This window comes from Pelophylax lessonae (genome assembly GCF_965119305.1).
Source record: "Pelophylax lessonae genome assembly, chromosome: 2".
In the NCBI taxonomy this organism is placed as follows: Eukaryota; Metazoa; Chordata; class Amphibia; order Anura; family Ranidae; genus Pelophylax; species Pelophylax lessonae.
Genome location: NC_138769.1, coordinates 425643030 through 425660157, shown reverse-complemented (window position 1 = coordinate 425660157; position 17128 = coordinate 425643030). Strand labels below are relative to the sequence as shown.

General features: G+C 43.9%; 1 protein-coding gene across 1 annotated transcript in view; it reads left to right on the top strand.

The window, feature by feature from the left end:
* The first annotated feature begins 434 nt into the window (after positions 1-434).
* Positions 435-17128, top strand: part of NF1 (neurofibromin 1) — a 585707-nt gene continuing 569013 nt past the window's right edge. Inside the window, exon 1 of the mRNA XM_082247714.1 lies at positions 435-611. Within this exon, the coding sequence (XP_082103840.1) occupies positions 552-611 (60 nt within the window). The 5' untranslated portion in view covers positions 435-551. The remainder of the gene's footprint in view (positions 612-17128) is intronic.

The following is a 17128-nucleotide window of genomic DNA, read 5'->3' as shown; positions in this document are numbered from 1 at the left end:
AAACAATGCAAAGAGAACAGGATACTTTTTAATACAATGGTAACAGACACATATCAGGAATATGATGAAATGTGAAATGTTGGGGTAACATGCAAAAACATATCAAGATTGTTTTCAGTTCCAACCAATGACTATTAGGCTAGCAAACGAAGAGGTTAACTGGCTCCGACAGCAAACGTAGCCACGCCCCTTCGGCAAAGCCGCTCCCCTCAGCCCAGGCCGACCGTCCCTCGCTATCAGAGCGCTTGGCGCATGCGCGCCTCCTCCCCAGCAGTCGAGGGGCCGAGCAGAGTGATTGCACTTCCGGTCTGGTGTCATGGCGTCTTTGCGGTGATGGCCGAGGGGAGAGCGCGATAGCGGGGAGGAGGAGAGGAGGGGGCGGCGGCGGCGGGAGGTGGAGGAGGCGGTGGTGGTGGCGGAGGAGGTGGAGGGGGGGAAGCGGAGGAGGTGGCAGAATTAGAAGCGGGTACGGTCCCTGTCATCATCACCTCCCCTCCGGCGGCCTGTGATCCCCGGGAAGCGGAGGAAGGGGGAGACCCCCAGTCGGGGCGATGGCGGCTCACAAGCCGGTGGAGTGGGTGCAAGCCGTGGTGAACCGCTTCGAGGAGCAGGTAAATGGAAGCGCCGCTGTGGGTACCGGGGAGGAGGAAGGGAGTGTTGCTATGGAGGAGAAGGATGGCAATGATGATGATGATGATGGATACACAGGGCTACGTGCTGCCTTCCCTTCTCCCATTGATCTCCTGCTTTTATGATCAGCTCATCATATGGCCAGTCCACCCTGACTGTCAGTGTCACACTATGTTCTGCACTATCAGCTGATAAGGACTGGCATGGCCACACCAGTGCAATCCATAGAGTACACAGGAAGCATCAACATACACTGCCTTGTACAGAAGGGCCTGACCACTGCTCTGTTGTTGGGGAGGTTCTCCATGTATTTATGGACTGGATGACAGCCAGTGGTCAGCGTTAGGTAATTGTCACACAGGGCTCTAAGGGACTGATGACAACTAGGAAGTGTCACTGACATATGATGGAGCCTGTCACTGAGCACTGACCTAGGTGAGATCAGTCAGTCACTGTTATAGATGCAGCACTTGTTCTTTTTCTGATTCCCCTTGTACACAGTTCTAGTACCTGTTGATCCTGTCAGTAGATCCGCTATCTTTACAGTAGTATCAAGCCAACCTTTATTATATTGCAGCTTACCAATTCTTAGATGTGATGGCTGCATTTGTTTCCTTCTTTAGGGCCAGTTCACACCACGTGCAGTCCAGTGCATTTTTTTTTTTCTGCATCAAACACGCATGTAACGTAGGTTATCTGGTGTCCATTCACATAGTTCACACCAGTGCAGTCAGTTTCAGAAAAAAAAGTGCTGCATTTTTTTTCTGCACTGGAATGTGGTTAAATGCATCTAAAACGCGTTAGACTCCAGCACAGTGAAAAAATGAATCTAGAGTGCTTTAGGAAACGCATCATAATTGCACCAGAACCTGTCAAAAATGCGTTAAAAACGTACATGCTGAAATACATCCGGAACGGATCTGTAGTGTGTTTTTTTGGTGTGAACTAGCCCTTAGACTTTTTATTTTCATCTAGTTATCTGGCCAATAAGTGCCGGTTCACACTATAGCGTGTACGGTGATAGCATGTAATATCGGAGCGCACTGCTCCTTCATTACATTCGATCGGATGTGCGGTGCGAATTCAGCCATATACTTTGTATGGCTAAATTCGCACCGCACCCGCACAAAAGACGCACAGGACCCTTTTTTTCAGCCGCATCAGGATCGGATCGCACAGTGGTTCACACTTGTGCGAGCCGATCCTGTGCGAACTGTCAGATCGCACTGCGATATGCGATAAAACTGGGGGTGTTAAAATTTAATTGACACCCCCTGCGTATCGCATATGGCAGTGTGAACTGCCAGATGTGCGGGTGCGATGCGGGAACAGGCTGTGAATTCCCAGCCTTCCCGCATCGCACAAGTGTGACCCGGCACTAAGTGTTTTTTTCCAGTACTAGCTCTCCAGCAGAATGTATCAGTTTACATGGCTGAGTCAAAACGCTAACTCACAAGGGTGATTAACCACTTCAGCTCCGGAAGGTTTACCCCCCTCTTAATGACCAGGCCATTTTTTGCGATACGGCACTGTAACTGTTAAACTGACAATTGTGCGGTTTGTGCGACACTGGACCACAATGTATGTTCTTTTTTTTTTTCCCCACAAATTGAGCTTTCTTTTGGTGGTATTTGATCAGCTCTGCATTTTTTATGCTTTGTGCTATAAACAAAGCAACCATTTAGAAAAACAAAATATTTTTTACTATAAAACATATCCTATAAAAATGTATAAAATCAAATTCATCAATTTAGGCAAAGGGTATTCTGGTACATGTTTTTGGCAAAAAAAAGTCCAGATTTGCGCAAAAGTTATCGCTTCTACAAATTATGGGATAGATTTATGGAATTTTGTTTTTTTACTAGTAATGGTGACAATGAGCAATTTTTAGTGGTACTGCGACATTACAGCAAACAAGTCTCACCCCAAGTGTCACTTTTTGGGGACCAGTGATGCTAATACAGTGATGAGTTCTAAAAAATGCACTGTCACTGTACTAATGACATTGGCAGGGAAGGGGTTAACATCGGGCGATCAAAGGGTTAAATGTGTTCCCTGGGAGGGCTTGCTAACTGTGTGGGGAGTGTTTTGACTGGGGCAATAGAGAGATCTGTGTTCCTGCTTAGCAGGAACACTCAATCTCTATCTTTCCCTCTCACAGAATGGCTGTCTGCCTTGTTTACATAGGCAAACCGCCCTTCTGCCTCTTATGAACCATCGCAGTCCGCACGACCTGCTGATTGGCTCCCACTGTGTCTAAAAGAGTGGAACGTGGGCGGCGTGTGTGCGCCCCAGGCCCAGTACACGAAATGACGTACAGGTACGTTATTTCGCGCAGGAGGGTCTCCTTGCTGCAGTATATTTGCACAGGACAGTTCATAAGCAGTTAAAAATGATTAGCTTTTATTTTTTCATGTAAAACCTTTACCCCAAATTAAAAAAACAAACTGCTGTAACTACTTGAAGAATGAGCTAGAGTTTGGCTTCAATTCGCTGGGGTTTCTAAATCTACTAATACTCCCCTCCCCCAGACTGACAATGCTGCTGTCTATTTCTCCTGTGCTCATTCCTCCAGAGTTGTCTCACTATAAAAGGTGTGTTACTGGACAGATCACCAAGTGAAAACGGAGAGAGGAAAAAAGCCAAAGCAAGGAAAACGAATGCAGCCACCACATCTAATGATTGGTAAACTGCAATAAATGACATTTTTGGTTTTGTGTCTAATACCGCTTTATTATGGTGACAATACTGTTGATTCTGCAGTGGGATCACACAGCAGTATTGTCATCCTGTTGACAAGGTAAAGGAAGCTAAAGCTGGCCAAACACGTATAGGGCTGAAAAACAAAACCGATTCTAACCTTCCATGCTATGCAGTGTAGCTAAGCGAATTCCCAGTTGCAACTTAAATTTTTTTGACAGCCAGCCCTGCCAGCTGTTAAAATATCTAAACAGCAGCTGCATCTGATTGGATGCCGCAGCTGTTCTGCCAAAATTTTTCCAGCAGGCTCATTTGACAAAGGTTGTCAAGTAACCGGAGCAGGGCCCTAAGGAAACATCCCATATTCGCGTAATGAATGGACATTTTAGGTAATATACAAACAAATTAAAACCCACCTCCAACTGATATGTTTTAAGCCGTTAAAACAGCAGTTTTTTTTTCTAGACTAAGCTTACATTTGTGGTTTTGGGGGGTGATAAAGACAGACCGTTGAGCTGCATTTTTTACGCCCATCCTTTGGCTGCAAAGATAGCCAGACAGGGCTGTAAACTGGCCGCAAAGCTATTATACCTCTGCGCATTCGGCAGGCAGTGCTGCCCACTGAGTTGGATCCATTCAAGTGAATGGGGTTGTGCTGCAACTGCTTGCAGATCGGTGTTGGCTTTTAAAGGTTAAAGCAGGTGGTTAGGAGGCGACATCACACCTCCTAGCCACCCGTCAAACGCCCTCTTAATTGATCCACCAGAGATCACTCATCAGAGGGCAGCTCTCATGTAAACCATTTAAATATTACCCTTGTAAGCAACCCACAAAGTATTATATGGTTTGCTAAAACTCAATGTCACTTTTACTTGACAGCTTGGTCTGCATGAAAAGCCTCTTGCACATTGCAGCTTGAAAAAGCTCAGTACAGCGTTTTTTTTTTTTTTTTTACTGATCTAAAATGCAGCCTATTGTTTACATTGTGCCTGTACACACAGGTGCTTAACCACTTGCCGACTGCGCACTGTAGTTTTACAGCTCCAGTGTGGGCCGGCTGCACAGGATTACAAATAATTGTGTTTTTGGATTTCCAGGTAGGGAGTACACGCCCGCCCCTGGCTGTGCTGTCATTGGCTCCAGCACATGCCCATCAGCAGTTCCCAGCCAAAGATTTATGGCTGGGACCTGCTGTTCATTGGAGCGAGTGACAGAGCGATTTGGGAATGTAAACAACACAATGCTCACTTCTGACAGCAGCAATGTGCCAGTTTTTGTTTCCCTGCAAAGCAGGGAATAAAAACTGGCACATTGCTTAGTAAAATAAGAACACATTACCCATAGTCAACATAGTTAGGCCCCTTTCAGACAGAGCAGATCTGTCCAAAGGGGGGATCTGTCCGCTGATTCCCACTGAGTAGGGGGATGACAGGTCCGTGTACTCTGCTATGCAGAGTGGACACAGATACAGCCCGCTGTCCTCTTTGGGGGAGTCGGATGTTCGTTTCTAACTGATTGTCATCTGATCCACCAGGCGGATGGCGAATGTATCCCCATGTGCCTGTTTTTAGCGGATTTTATCGGATCGGATGGCAGAGGACATATATCCGCTGCCCCATGGATAATAATGGTTTGTCCGTTTTTCAGGCAGACCTGATCAGACCGACGAACCCGATCGTTCTGCTGGTTTGAAAGGGGCCTGAGGCACGTATTCAACCCTTGATTGCCCCAGTTAACCCCTTCCCAGCCAGTGTCATTAGTACAGTGTCAGTGTTTATTATTAGCACTGATCATGGTTTTAGTGTCACTGGAGATGGCAGTGGAAGTTCACCAGTTCCGACAAAGTGTCAGTGTCAAGTGTTAGATTGCCTGCTTAATCCCCTCCATTAGGCCCCTTAACACTGCAGCTTAAAAATGCTCAGTACAGCTTTTTTTTTTTTTTTTATGAGCTAAAATACAGCACAGTCATTCTAATGTGCCTATGCACACAAGCGCGTAAATGAGCGCAGTGTATTCTTCAGTAAGAACAAAATAGAAAAATCAAAATTTTTGGACAGTAATTTACGCCTAATGCGCACAAATGCGATCAAATGAACGCACACGATCATACTGTTAATCTGAAAAAAAATTTGTTTTGGAGATGCCATAACTTTCACGCAAACCAAACAATATACACTCTTATCGGTATTTTTTTTAACCAAAGACGTAGTAGAATACATTTTGTCAAGTGTTTGCATTTTTTTTTTTTGAGTTAAAAAAAAATAAAAAACCCAGTGGTGATCAAATATCATCAAAAGCTCTATTTGTGGGAAACAATTATATACAATTTTGTTTGGGTACAGCATTGCATGACTGTGCCAGTTAAAGTAGCGCAGTGCCGAATAGCAAAACATGGCCTGGTCGTGAATTGGGTAAAATCTTTCGGAGCTGAAGTGGGGTAAGCGCTGCATAGTCTTGAAAAAAAAAATAGAAAAATTTGAATTCCAAGTCAGTATTTAGCGCGAGTGCGTGCAAATGCGCACATGAGCATAGATATTAATGACTTTGGCCTAGGAATATATTGTGTGTCAATACGTACAACACAAATGCCTGAAATGAAGTCCAGGAATTCTGATGCTCAAACATCAGTAACGTGTGCAAGAGGCCTAAATGTGGAGATAAAATGTGAATAAAGTCATATACTGAATACTGTCCTTACAGGTGTTAAACTCATACAGTTACCTGAGTAGAATATTTTTTGCTAAAGTGGGCCGAATGTGTACCGAAAAGTTTTCAAGGTTGTGTCATGTCCTTTGGCATGTTGCTATATATCACAATGAAAACATTCATTGGAAAGTGGGTGGTAATTGCAATGAATGTTGCAAGGAAAGGTGCACGGAACATTTGCTCTGTTTTTAGCTAGGTCCATATTATACACAGGAATTAATTATGGCCAGAGAGCCCCAAGTATTTAAGTGAATTCACAGTTTTCATTTTTAGTTGTTGGCCGATATTGTATCTCCTCACACTGCCAGTGACTGGGAAAAAATGCAAACCAGGCTACTTTGACTTCACGCATGCAGGATGTGCACTGTTTGTCTAGGATGCTGCACTTTTTGCCCTATGCTAAACCTGAAGTCCGGCCTTCCTTTAAATAGCTTTTTTTGGGACAAGCTGAGCCAAACAAACAATTCCTATTACCGTGTTATTCTGCTGCTGTCAGCGCTGTATTATACTGTAGTAGCATCAGCTACACACATTATTCAGCTCTGTGTTCTGACAGTATTACGGGCAATCTGCTGCTGGAACAAGATCGAGTTGGGCCATTGACTTCTCAGCTGTTCAGAGGAAGCCTTGATATTATGATTTCTACTTAGGACAACTAGAGGCCGCCTTGTATTCATTGGGAAAAATGGAAGGCTTTTAAATGACTAAGCCGCACTCAACCCAACTCAGTTTTTATTCAGCAGCAGATGAGACGTTACCTGTGATGTTGCCAGAACACAGCACTGCATACTCTATGTAGCTCAGGGCTCGACAAATTCCAGGCGCCAGGTCACCATGGTTACTAGAAATTTTGTCCTGGCACCTGTGCTTTTGTCAGCCCATTCACCATTGGCACCAGGCGCAGGGATGCACAATTCTTATCGCCCGACGCTCAGGACATGTTGTACCGGGCAGTTTTTGTCAGATGGAAGCATTCAGGCAGCAGCCCAGACACAACTGATCAGAGATCAGGGTAAAGGGTCAATCGCAGCGGCCCTTTACCACATGATCAGCTGTGTCCAATCACAGCTGATCATGATGTAAACACACTTGCCGGTTATCTGCCTTCCTTTCCTCCGCTTTCGCAGCGTGAGAAGAACTGGTAACCGGCAAGTGTGAAAGGGGACATCTACACTAATCAGTTTAGCCCCATCAGTGCACATCAGTGAAAATTGCCTGTTTACAAAATTTTGTAACCACAATACAGAAAAAAATGTGTTTTTTTTAAAAAATTTCTGGCCTTTTTTTCAATCTGTTTAGCAAAAAATAAAAAACTCAGTAGTGATTAACCACTTTTAAACGATCCCCTTAATGACTAGGCCATTTTTTGCGATTCGGCACAGCGTTTCTTTAACATTTGAGCAGTTGTGCGACGCTGGACCCAAATACAATTGATGTCCTTTTTCCCCACAAATAGAGCTTTCTTTTGGTAGTATTTGATCACCTCTGCGGTTTTTAGATTTTGCGCTATAAACAAAAAAGCGTCAATTTTGAAAAAAAACACATTTTTTACTTTCTGCTATAAAACATTCCCAAATAAAAAAAATTCAAAAATCTAATTTTTGTTATCAGTTTAGGCCAATTTGTACTCTGCTTCATATTTTTGGTAAAAAAATCCCAAAAAGCGTATATTGGTTTGCGCAAAAGTTATAGCGTTTACAAACCATAGAATAGATTTTTTAACGTATTTTTTTTTTTTATTAGTATTGGCGTCGATCAACAATTTTTAGTGGGACTGCGACATCGCGGTGGACAAATCTAAAACTTAAGTGACACTTTTTGAGGACCAGTGACACCAATACAGTGATCAGTGCTAAATAATATGCATGGTTACTGTATAAATGACACTGGTAGGGAAGGGGTTAATACTGGGGGTGATCAAGGGGTTAAGTGTGAGCCTAATTGTGCTTAGTGTGGGGGGGCCGGGTTGCAGTGCTCTGTGAAAAGCACACAGAGATCGGTGTTTCAGCTTGGCTGAGACGCACAATCTCACTGTGCCTGTTTGACAGGAGAGTCGCCTGCTTTGTTTACAAAGGCAGGCGGCTCTCCTGTCAGTTTTCCCAAAGATCAGGGGAGGCGATTGTGCCCCCTTCTCCCACGGTCTGGCTCCCGCTGTGGATAAGCACAGCAGGAGTGCGGCTCCGGGGGCACGCGCTCTGCCGCCAAGACCCCGTGCACATAAAAACATAGATGTACATGATTATGCGCAGCCGAGCTGCCCTGCCATAATAAATCTGCGTGGGGCGGTCGGCATTCGGCAAGTGGTTAAATATCACCAAAAGAAAGCTCTATTTGTGTTTAAAAAATGTCATATAGGTACAGTGTAGTGTGACCGTGCAATTGTCATTCAAAGTGTGACACCACTGAAAATTGGCCTAGGCAGGAAGGGGGTAAAAGTGCCCAGTAGGCAAGTGATTAAAGAGGAAAATGCAAGAGGTTAAAGAGAAAATGTCGCCCAAAAAAATAATTGCACAGGGGACTTTTTTTAATTGTAATGAAAGTTGCACCCAAGCACATCCTCTCCTAAAAAAAAAAAAAAAAAAAAAAAAAAAAAATCAAAATCAAGGACCCCCCCACATATACCCACGTACAAATGTAAACGCACGTGTTGGGGCGGCTATGCCTGAAAATGTTGATTGTTATACATGTTTTTTGCTTCTTTCACACGGGCAGTGTGCCCGACGGGGTCCATTCTGCTCAGCGGGGGATCAATCCGCCGATCCCTGCTGAGCAGACGGATGACAGCTCCGTCTCTACTCTGTGTGCAGAAACTGAGCTGTCAGATCCCTGCTGTCCTCTATATATCATCCAATCCCATCTGTTCTGATCCGCTGGACAGATGGAAAATGGTGTTTCCATCCGTCCGGATTTCACGGACAGGATCTGATCAGATAGCAGCAGGTGTCAGCGTCGATGTCTCCGCTAATGCTTGCTGCTCCATGAGCATCTGACCCGGTCCTCCTGAAAAACTGATAGGCGGATCGGAAAGCCTGTGTGAAAGGGGCCCAAATATCGCCGTGTTTGCTGGAATGAGAGCACTAATACTAGCACCAGACCTCCTTTGTAACGCTAAACTGATGACCTATAGGGGTCTTTTAAAGCATCCCCTATAGAAAATTTAGGGTACTGACATTCGTTGCAATTTCATGGGCGCACGCAGATTTAGGGTTTAACATGTTGGGTTATCTGTTTTGCAACCTCGGGTTTTATATTTTCCAAATAAATTGGCTAATTTATTGCATTTTTTTGCCGCCTAACTTTGCATTTTTTTGCCGCCTAACTTTGTGTTTTCACTGAAATTTGTGTTTCCTAGACCTTTGCGGTAAAATCGTTTGACATACCAAAACTTTTTCTAGGAGTCTTCCAGGGCCGGGCATCTAAGAGATAGGGCTCCTCCCACCCGCAAACAGAAAACTAATTTGTTCACCATTCTAAAAAGTTCACTCCCACCTGTGTGCCTCAGTGATATCAAAGTACCGACAGAACAACAGGTAACCTAAATACCTAGATTCTAATTTTTAATTGACACTTAAGGCTGGAAGGAGTGCTGCCCTGGAAGACTTCTAGAAAAAGTTACTAGGTACCTAACTCAATTTTCTCAAGTCATCTTCCAGGGCAGCATCTAAGAGGATGTATCAAGCAATACTCGCTAGGGAGGGGTCAAAGCCTGGAGCACTTTCTTACCGAAAGTTTGATTTTGACTGGGACAGGTGATCGATGCAAAAGGTACCCTACAAAGCTTTTGAAGCTCGACCCTGTCGCTGCCCTGCATATCTGCTCTAGTGGTGCCCCTGCTTTTTCTGCCACCGAGAAAGTCCATGCCCTGGTAAATGAGCTTTGATCCCACTTGAGGGGAGCAAGGTTTTGTACTCGATAGGCGAAGGTTATGGCCAGCTTGATCCGTCTTGCTATTGTGATTTTTGAAGCCTGTTAGGCCCTGAATGTGAATCGTCCATGGTCGTTAATCTTCACCACTCCTTGGTTGGGGTATGAGGATCTTCCTGACTTCCAGTTTGGAGTAGGTCTCCCCTTTTCTGCTGCTCCTAAAGGCCAGAAGGGAGTGAATAATAATAGTTTGAGAAGTATGAACTTTTTCTGACATATGTTGTTTACAAGTTAAAAAAGCTGTATTTTTTGCTAGAAAATTACTTGGAACCCCCGAAACATTATATATTGTTTAGAAGAGACCCTAGAGAATAAAATTTGCGCAGCGGTCTTTCAAATGCAATTTTTTGGGAAGAAATACACTTTCATGAAAAAAAAAAAACAGTAAAGTTAGCCCAAATTATTTGTATAATATAGATGTTCTGCCGAGTAAATGGATACCTAACATGTTGTGATTTAAAATTGTGCACACTCGTGGAATGGAGAAACTTCGATACTTAAAAATCTCCATAGGTGACGCTTTAATAAAAAACGTTAATGGTTACCGGTTTAGAATAGGTCTTGTGCTAGAATTATTGCTCTCGCTCTAACGATCGTGAAGATACCTCACGTGTGGTTTGAACACTCTTTTAATATGCATGCGTGTCTTACATATGCTTTCGCTTCTGCACGTGAGCACGGAGAGACAGGGTGCTTTCAATTATTTTTTTTTTCTTAATTTTATTTTGTTTTTACACTATCCATTTAAAAAAAAAAAAAGTTTCGATCACTTTTATTGCGGTCACAAGAAATTTAAACAGGTGCTTTATGGGGGAATCTGGGGTCTAAAAGACCTCAAATCCCTCCTTTATACTAAAAGCTTCCAACCGGTAAGTTTGGCTTTTTGAATGCTGTAGTTTTTTTTTTTTTTTTTTAAGAATCTGGTGCCTTTAAGGCTCCAGTACCCAGTAGGATGTCATGACATCGCTTCCGGGTTTTTACATCGGAGACCTGATCAGAGACCAATGCGGCTTTGTTCAGGTCTTCGGCCAGCCTCTAGCTGCAGGCATCTCCCCGCTACAACCCCCTGAAGCTGAGGTCGCATATTTACGCTCCGTTGGCGCGAAGGGGTTAAAGCATGTTATACAGCACAGTGCTTGTGCTGTCATTTGGCCCCCTGTATCGCCTAAAAAAACCTGGCTTATCCTGCCAGTTTCTACCCTCCCTTCTGTTAACTGACCAAGGTATATCATGGCTGCTGAGCCCTGACACCATGGTCAGTTTACGTGCCTCTGTCAGCCACAGCCCTGCTCTGTCCTCTCCTCCCTGCCTGTCTGCTCGTGTCAGTGCCCCTCCCCTCCTGCTGCTCTCATATTTAATATAAAATCATCCCATCTCCTCTGTAATATAAAAATAAGTGCCCCTTTTTCTGTGCTAAAGAAAAAAATATGCTGATCTGTACCTATATCAGAGCGGCTCCCGGCAATCACGTTACCGCTCGGCTGTCTCTCTCCTCCTCCCAGTCTAACGTCAGCGTTAGTGCTCGGTCACACCCGCTGGAACTGTCAGTCGGGCAGAGGAGAGAGCCTGATGAGTCAGCTGAGCCCAGGGAGTTGCTCTGATGTAGGTGCAGATCGGCATATTTTTTCTATACCATGGACACAGGGGAACTTATTGTTATATTACTGAGGGGATGGGATGATTTTATATCAGTGGCTTAACAACGACTTTAAGTGTGAGGATCTTGACTAGGGTTTCGTGTAATGGTTCAAATGGGCATGAAGGGAACCCTATTAATATGGGATAGGTCCCATACTAGACACTTCTGGCTCCTTATTCCCCATGTCTTTGCCCATGTCTTAGCCAATAAACTTTTTGCCGACTTTTCGGTATATAGAGTTTGTGTATTGGTTTGGGTATACATATTAATAAAAAAATATAATAATAATGATGATAAAATGAAATTTATAAAGTAAATATGGATATAAAAGTGCTAGTGCCCACCTGTGACGTACAATGTTTATATAAACCAATAAAGTGACGTGCATCAATGTTACTCAATGCTGTGAAATCAAATAAGTGTGGGTCAAGATGAATACAATATATGTTACTCACTGGTAATTTTAACCAAAAGAGATAAAAAGTAAAAAATTTGCAAAAAAAGTGCAAATGCACAGGTGGTGCAATATGACAATAAACACAAAAACTTGCAAAGGTGTGCAAAATGTGCAAAAGAGCAATTAATAAATATATCAATAGTGTCTATAACAAAAAAGAACCAGGAACAGTGCTGGTTGTAGAGAAAGTCTCTATCTGTGTAGTCTTATAAATCGCACTTAGAAAGGTGCTTCTGTGCAAGTGGAAATCCGTGCAATCCCATACATCAAATGTATAGGGAGACTGTGGTGAACACAAGAAGACATATCAGTTGTGATGTTATACTTTTCCCTTTGCTGTGCTCGGTGCGGTATTCCGTGCCCCTAAGGAAATACACTCCCCGCAGTGCCCTCCCCATAAAGGGGTATAAAGCCTACACAGCAAATTGGATGGTCCTGCGCGTTCCCTCTGGATCCGTTAGGTCCTGGCAGGTGTAGGAGAAGCGTGTCCTCAATGCCTCAGGATGGTCCCTCAAATGGCCCCAAATACAGAAGATAGATACTCCATAGTGCAGTATGTATAAACTTTCATTCAAATAAAGATAACCACTCAGGTATACAATACAGCGTTGGTGGTATAGCGTAGCTCCTGATGACGTCAATCCTGACGAAACCGGTAGGGCTGGACCATACGTCGCTCCGTCAATTCCGCTAGAGTGATCAGTCTTCTGGAACGCATCCGCACCCGGACATCCGGCTCGGACACTATACCACCAACGCTGTATTGCATACCTAACTGTGAGTGGTTATTTTTATTTGAATAAAAGTTTATACATACTGCACTATGGAGTATCTATCTTCTGTATTTGGGGCCATTTGATGGACCATGCTGAGGCATTGAGGACACGCTTCTCCTACACCTGCTAGGATCCAAAAGGGAACCCGCAGGACCATCCCATTTTCTGTACAGGCTTTATACCCCTTTATGGGGAGGGAATTGCGGTGAGTGCATTTCCTTAGGGGCATGGAATACCGCACCGAGCACAGCAAAGGGAAAAGTATAACATCACATCTGATACGTCTTCTTGTTTTCACCACAGTCTAACTATACATTTGATGTATGCGATTGCACGGATTTCCACTTGCACAGAAGCACCTTTCTAAGTGCGATTTATAAGACTGGTTTTACTACACAGATAGAGACCTTCTCTACAACCAGCACTGTTCCTGGTTCTTTTTTGTTAAGGACACTATTGATATATTAATTGCTCTTTTGCACACCTTTGCAACCTGTGCATTTGCACTTTTTTGCAAATTTTTTACTTTTTATCTCTTTTGGTTATATTCCCAGTGTGTAACAAAACATATATTGTATTAATCTTGACCCACACTTATTTGATTTCACAGCACTGAGCAACATTGATGCACATGTCACTTTTTTGGTTTATATAAACGTACGTCACGGGCGGGCACTAGCACTTTTATATCCAGATTTACTTTATAATTTCATTTTATCATTATTATTATTATTATTATATTTATTAATATGTATACCAGGTTTGAATATATTGATATACAGAGTCAACCATTTGCACATACCAAATTGAGTAGCGCCATTTACCCAAACCAATACACTATAAAACTCTCTCTGGCTTCTCACACTGCTGAAAAGCTTCTGGGTAGGCAGCAACTCCCTTGCTTTATACATAATATAATTTTTCCTTTACATATCATTTTTCCTTTACATAATCTTTAATTTCCATTGCGCGGGATCACTTCACTACTAAGTTTTCAGGTATATAGCCCTGGAGACCTTTTCCCTGCTGGCCAATATGGTGTTGCTACCTTATCTGACAGCCCCTTTTTCTGCAGCATTACCCTCTCCACAAGCAGGTTTAATCAACTTAAAGTTTGGGTGGCTAAATGGACCCTGTGTTAGGAGATTCGATATGTCTGGTAAACTCAGGTGTGGTTGCGCGCTCATGTTTTTGAGGTGGCTGAACAGTCAGAACAGCCATTGTGGGTTTGATCAGGATAACCGTCGCTCCCCCCCCCCCCCCTGATCTTTTGATTCACTCTGGGAATCTGGATGGTTGGAGGAGAGACGTAGCATAGATGGTAGGACCAGTCTTCATTGATCCTTGATGCAAACAGCTCCACCTCAGGTGTCCCCCACGTTTGGGTGATCCAGGTGAAAGTTGACTGATCCAGAGACTTTTCCGTCTGCTTTACTGCGCTGCGGTTTAGATAATCTGCAAAAGTTTTTACTACCCTCCCCTCCCCATTGTACCGCCAAAATAGGCTTTATGTTCGCTTCTAAGTCAGGATTGTATCTACCAGGGTCATTAGAAGAGGGGACTTTGTTCTCCCAGTCTGTTGAAATATGCTACAGTGGTGGCATTGTGGGACTTTATTTGAATGTCTTTGCCCTGAATCAATGACTTGATCAGGCTCGAATCCTCTGGGAATTCCATTTGCCTTGTCGGTCTGTATTTAGAACGTTAGGTGTTCCTTGTCTTGGGTTACATAGATTTTCATTTCCTTCGTTTCTCTCGTATAGCCCAGGTACACCACCTATTGGCTTGGTACTAATTGGGACTTTTGTATGTTTGATCCACCCTAGTCCTTGCAGGTAGCTGATGCATGTCTGCCCTCCCCCGTTGTTCAGGGTAAAAGTTCAGCTTTAAGGTGATAAAATGATGCATATAGACTATATTTGAATATAGTGCCATAACCTAAGCCAGGTATGAGGTACCGAGTTATAATAGGTATTAATAGGCTGAGATACTGTCCATACCCCTGCACATAAAAATGTGCTGCAGAGTATAATTCGAAAGACCTGGCGGTCTCTGCAGCCCTGGCCTGGGATCTACTATTGTATAGACAGACCCTATCCTAGGATATAATACAGTGATCCCACGTCCTTAAGAATGGCCTTCTTTATAGTATCCTAACATGAAGACTGCCTGTACTGTAGGATGTCTGTATAAACACAACAATTGCTTTAGAGGAAGTAGGCGATATATCGTATTTTCCCTGATGCTAGCGGACTGGAACCACGTCCCATACAGCAACCAGTGTCAGGCCCCGGTAGTGTGTCTGCTGTATGAAGCCTCAGAATCAAGGTCTCCTGGTCAATCCATATATAAGGACAGATACAACTTACCTCCATGTACAACTACCATCTGATGATCTGAATATATTCAAAGGGATGGAATAAAAATAACAACCCCAAATTCATTATAGTACAACACCTAAGGATAAAGTGTTCTGTATAATGAACCATCGCACAGAAACTTCTGGAGGGAAGCCTGCTTCAAAAAGAAGGCTATTAGAAGCTTCATATAGAGCAGGGGTGTCAAACTCAATTTAATCATGGGCCGCATCAGCATTATGATTGCCCTCAAAAGGGCCGGTTGTATCTGTAAGACTAGATGTCCAGAGCATCCCCTACCCTTACATAAAACGTAAAGAGCCTCTCCACCATCAAAGGTTGAGTCCCCCACCCTCCCTTACATCACAGTGCACCTCCCTTACCTTGTGGTGCAGCTGGGAAGAAGCTGGAGGCATTGCTGGAAAGCAGAAATTATAAGGTCTGGAGGAAGACTGGAGCTCTCCTGCAGCTACAGGAGAGGTGCGAGGGCCACATAAAATGGCCTGGAGGGCCGGATTCGGCCCGCGGGCCTTGTGTTTGACACCTGTGATATAGAGTAATAGATTGTGAAATGCACAGACACAGATAGCGAATTTAACATATAAACGTTCATTTGCAAACAAAGAATACTTGGTAGAACTGCAGCCACTAGAGATCCTGCCCCCAATGTATCGATTTCATGTGTATGTTCATGATAGACAAAACACAGAGACATAGAATACTAGCATACTTCATAACCATGAGGTCAGAGTCCTGGTGTATTCATCTAAATCGGGGATCCTCAAACTACGGCCCTCCAGCTGTTGCGGAACTACACACCCCATGAGACATTGTAAAACTCTGACATTCACATACATGACTAGGCATGATGGGAATTGTAGTTCCTGAACAACTGGAGGGCCGTAGTTTGAAAACCTCCTGATCTAAGCGATACCTCCTGATCCGCAATACATATGCCTTTGATGGTTTTGCCATCAAGCAGACAGTTGGCACAGTCGCGGTACCCAAGTATAACTTGCTCTGTGCTAACAATGCATTGTATATCTAGCCAGTGAAAGTACAAAGTACCGGGGGAGATTCAGTTAAGTGTAAGATTGAGTACCCCAACTACTGTGTTTATAGTGGACACTGGTAACCCATATTGGGTACAGCTTCCACTCCTAGACCTAACCATAACGTTTGGTTTGAATGGAATCAAGTAGAAGTCGCCCATATAGAGATAAGTACACTGAAGTAAACCTGAATGTCTCCCTCAAATGAGAAGCAACCAAAGCCTTTCAATTCTTAACTAGTCCAGACATAATAGTAAATATAAGCTGCTGACACCCTGAGCCTGTAAATGTAGCCAGAGCAATCAGAAGCACAACACCTGCCTGTGATAACGAACAGTCATTAATTACTGGTTTGTCTATGCAGCCCTTGCATAGAGAACTAGTTCAAGAGCTAGTCAATTATGTGTTGCAGGTTCCACACCAAAATTAAGCACAAAATTGAGCACCAGGCTGAAGGGAGAGGAAGGTGTCTGACATCTCTTTGAAGAGGAGACACAGGGTCCTTTCACACGAGGGGTGCGCCCAGCAGACTCTGTTTTATTCAGTGGGGATCGCTCCGCCCATCCCCGCTGAGCAGGCGGATGACAGGGCCGTCTCCGCCTACTTTGCAGAGATGGAGCTGTCGGAGCCCCGCTCTCCTCTATGGGAGATCGGATGAAAACAGACCGCCTGTCTGTTTTCATCCGATCTTCCAGACGGAAATGGATGGATTTCACGGACAGTATCGGATCAGATGTATCCGCTGCTTCAAAGGGCTGCATGGAGCGTCCGATCAGGTCTGCATTAAAAACTGACAGGCGGGCCTGATCGGAAAGCCCGTGTGAAAGGGGCCTAATCCTTTTAGAACTTTTGGCAAAGATTTTTGACCTAGTTGGCTGTTATTTTAC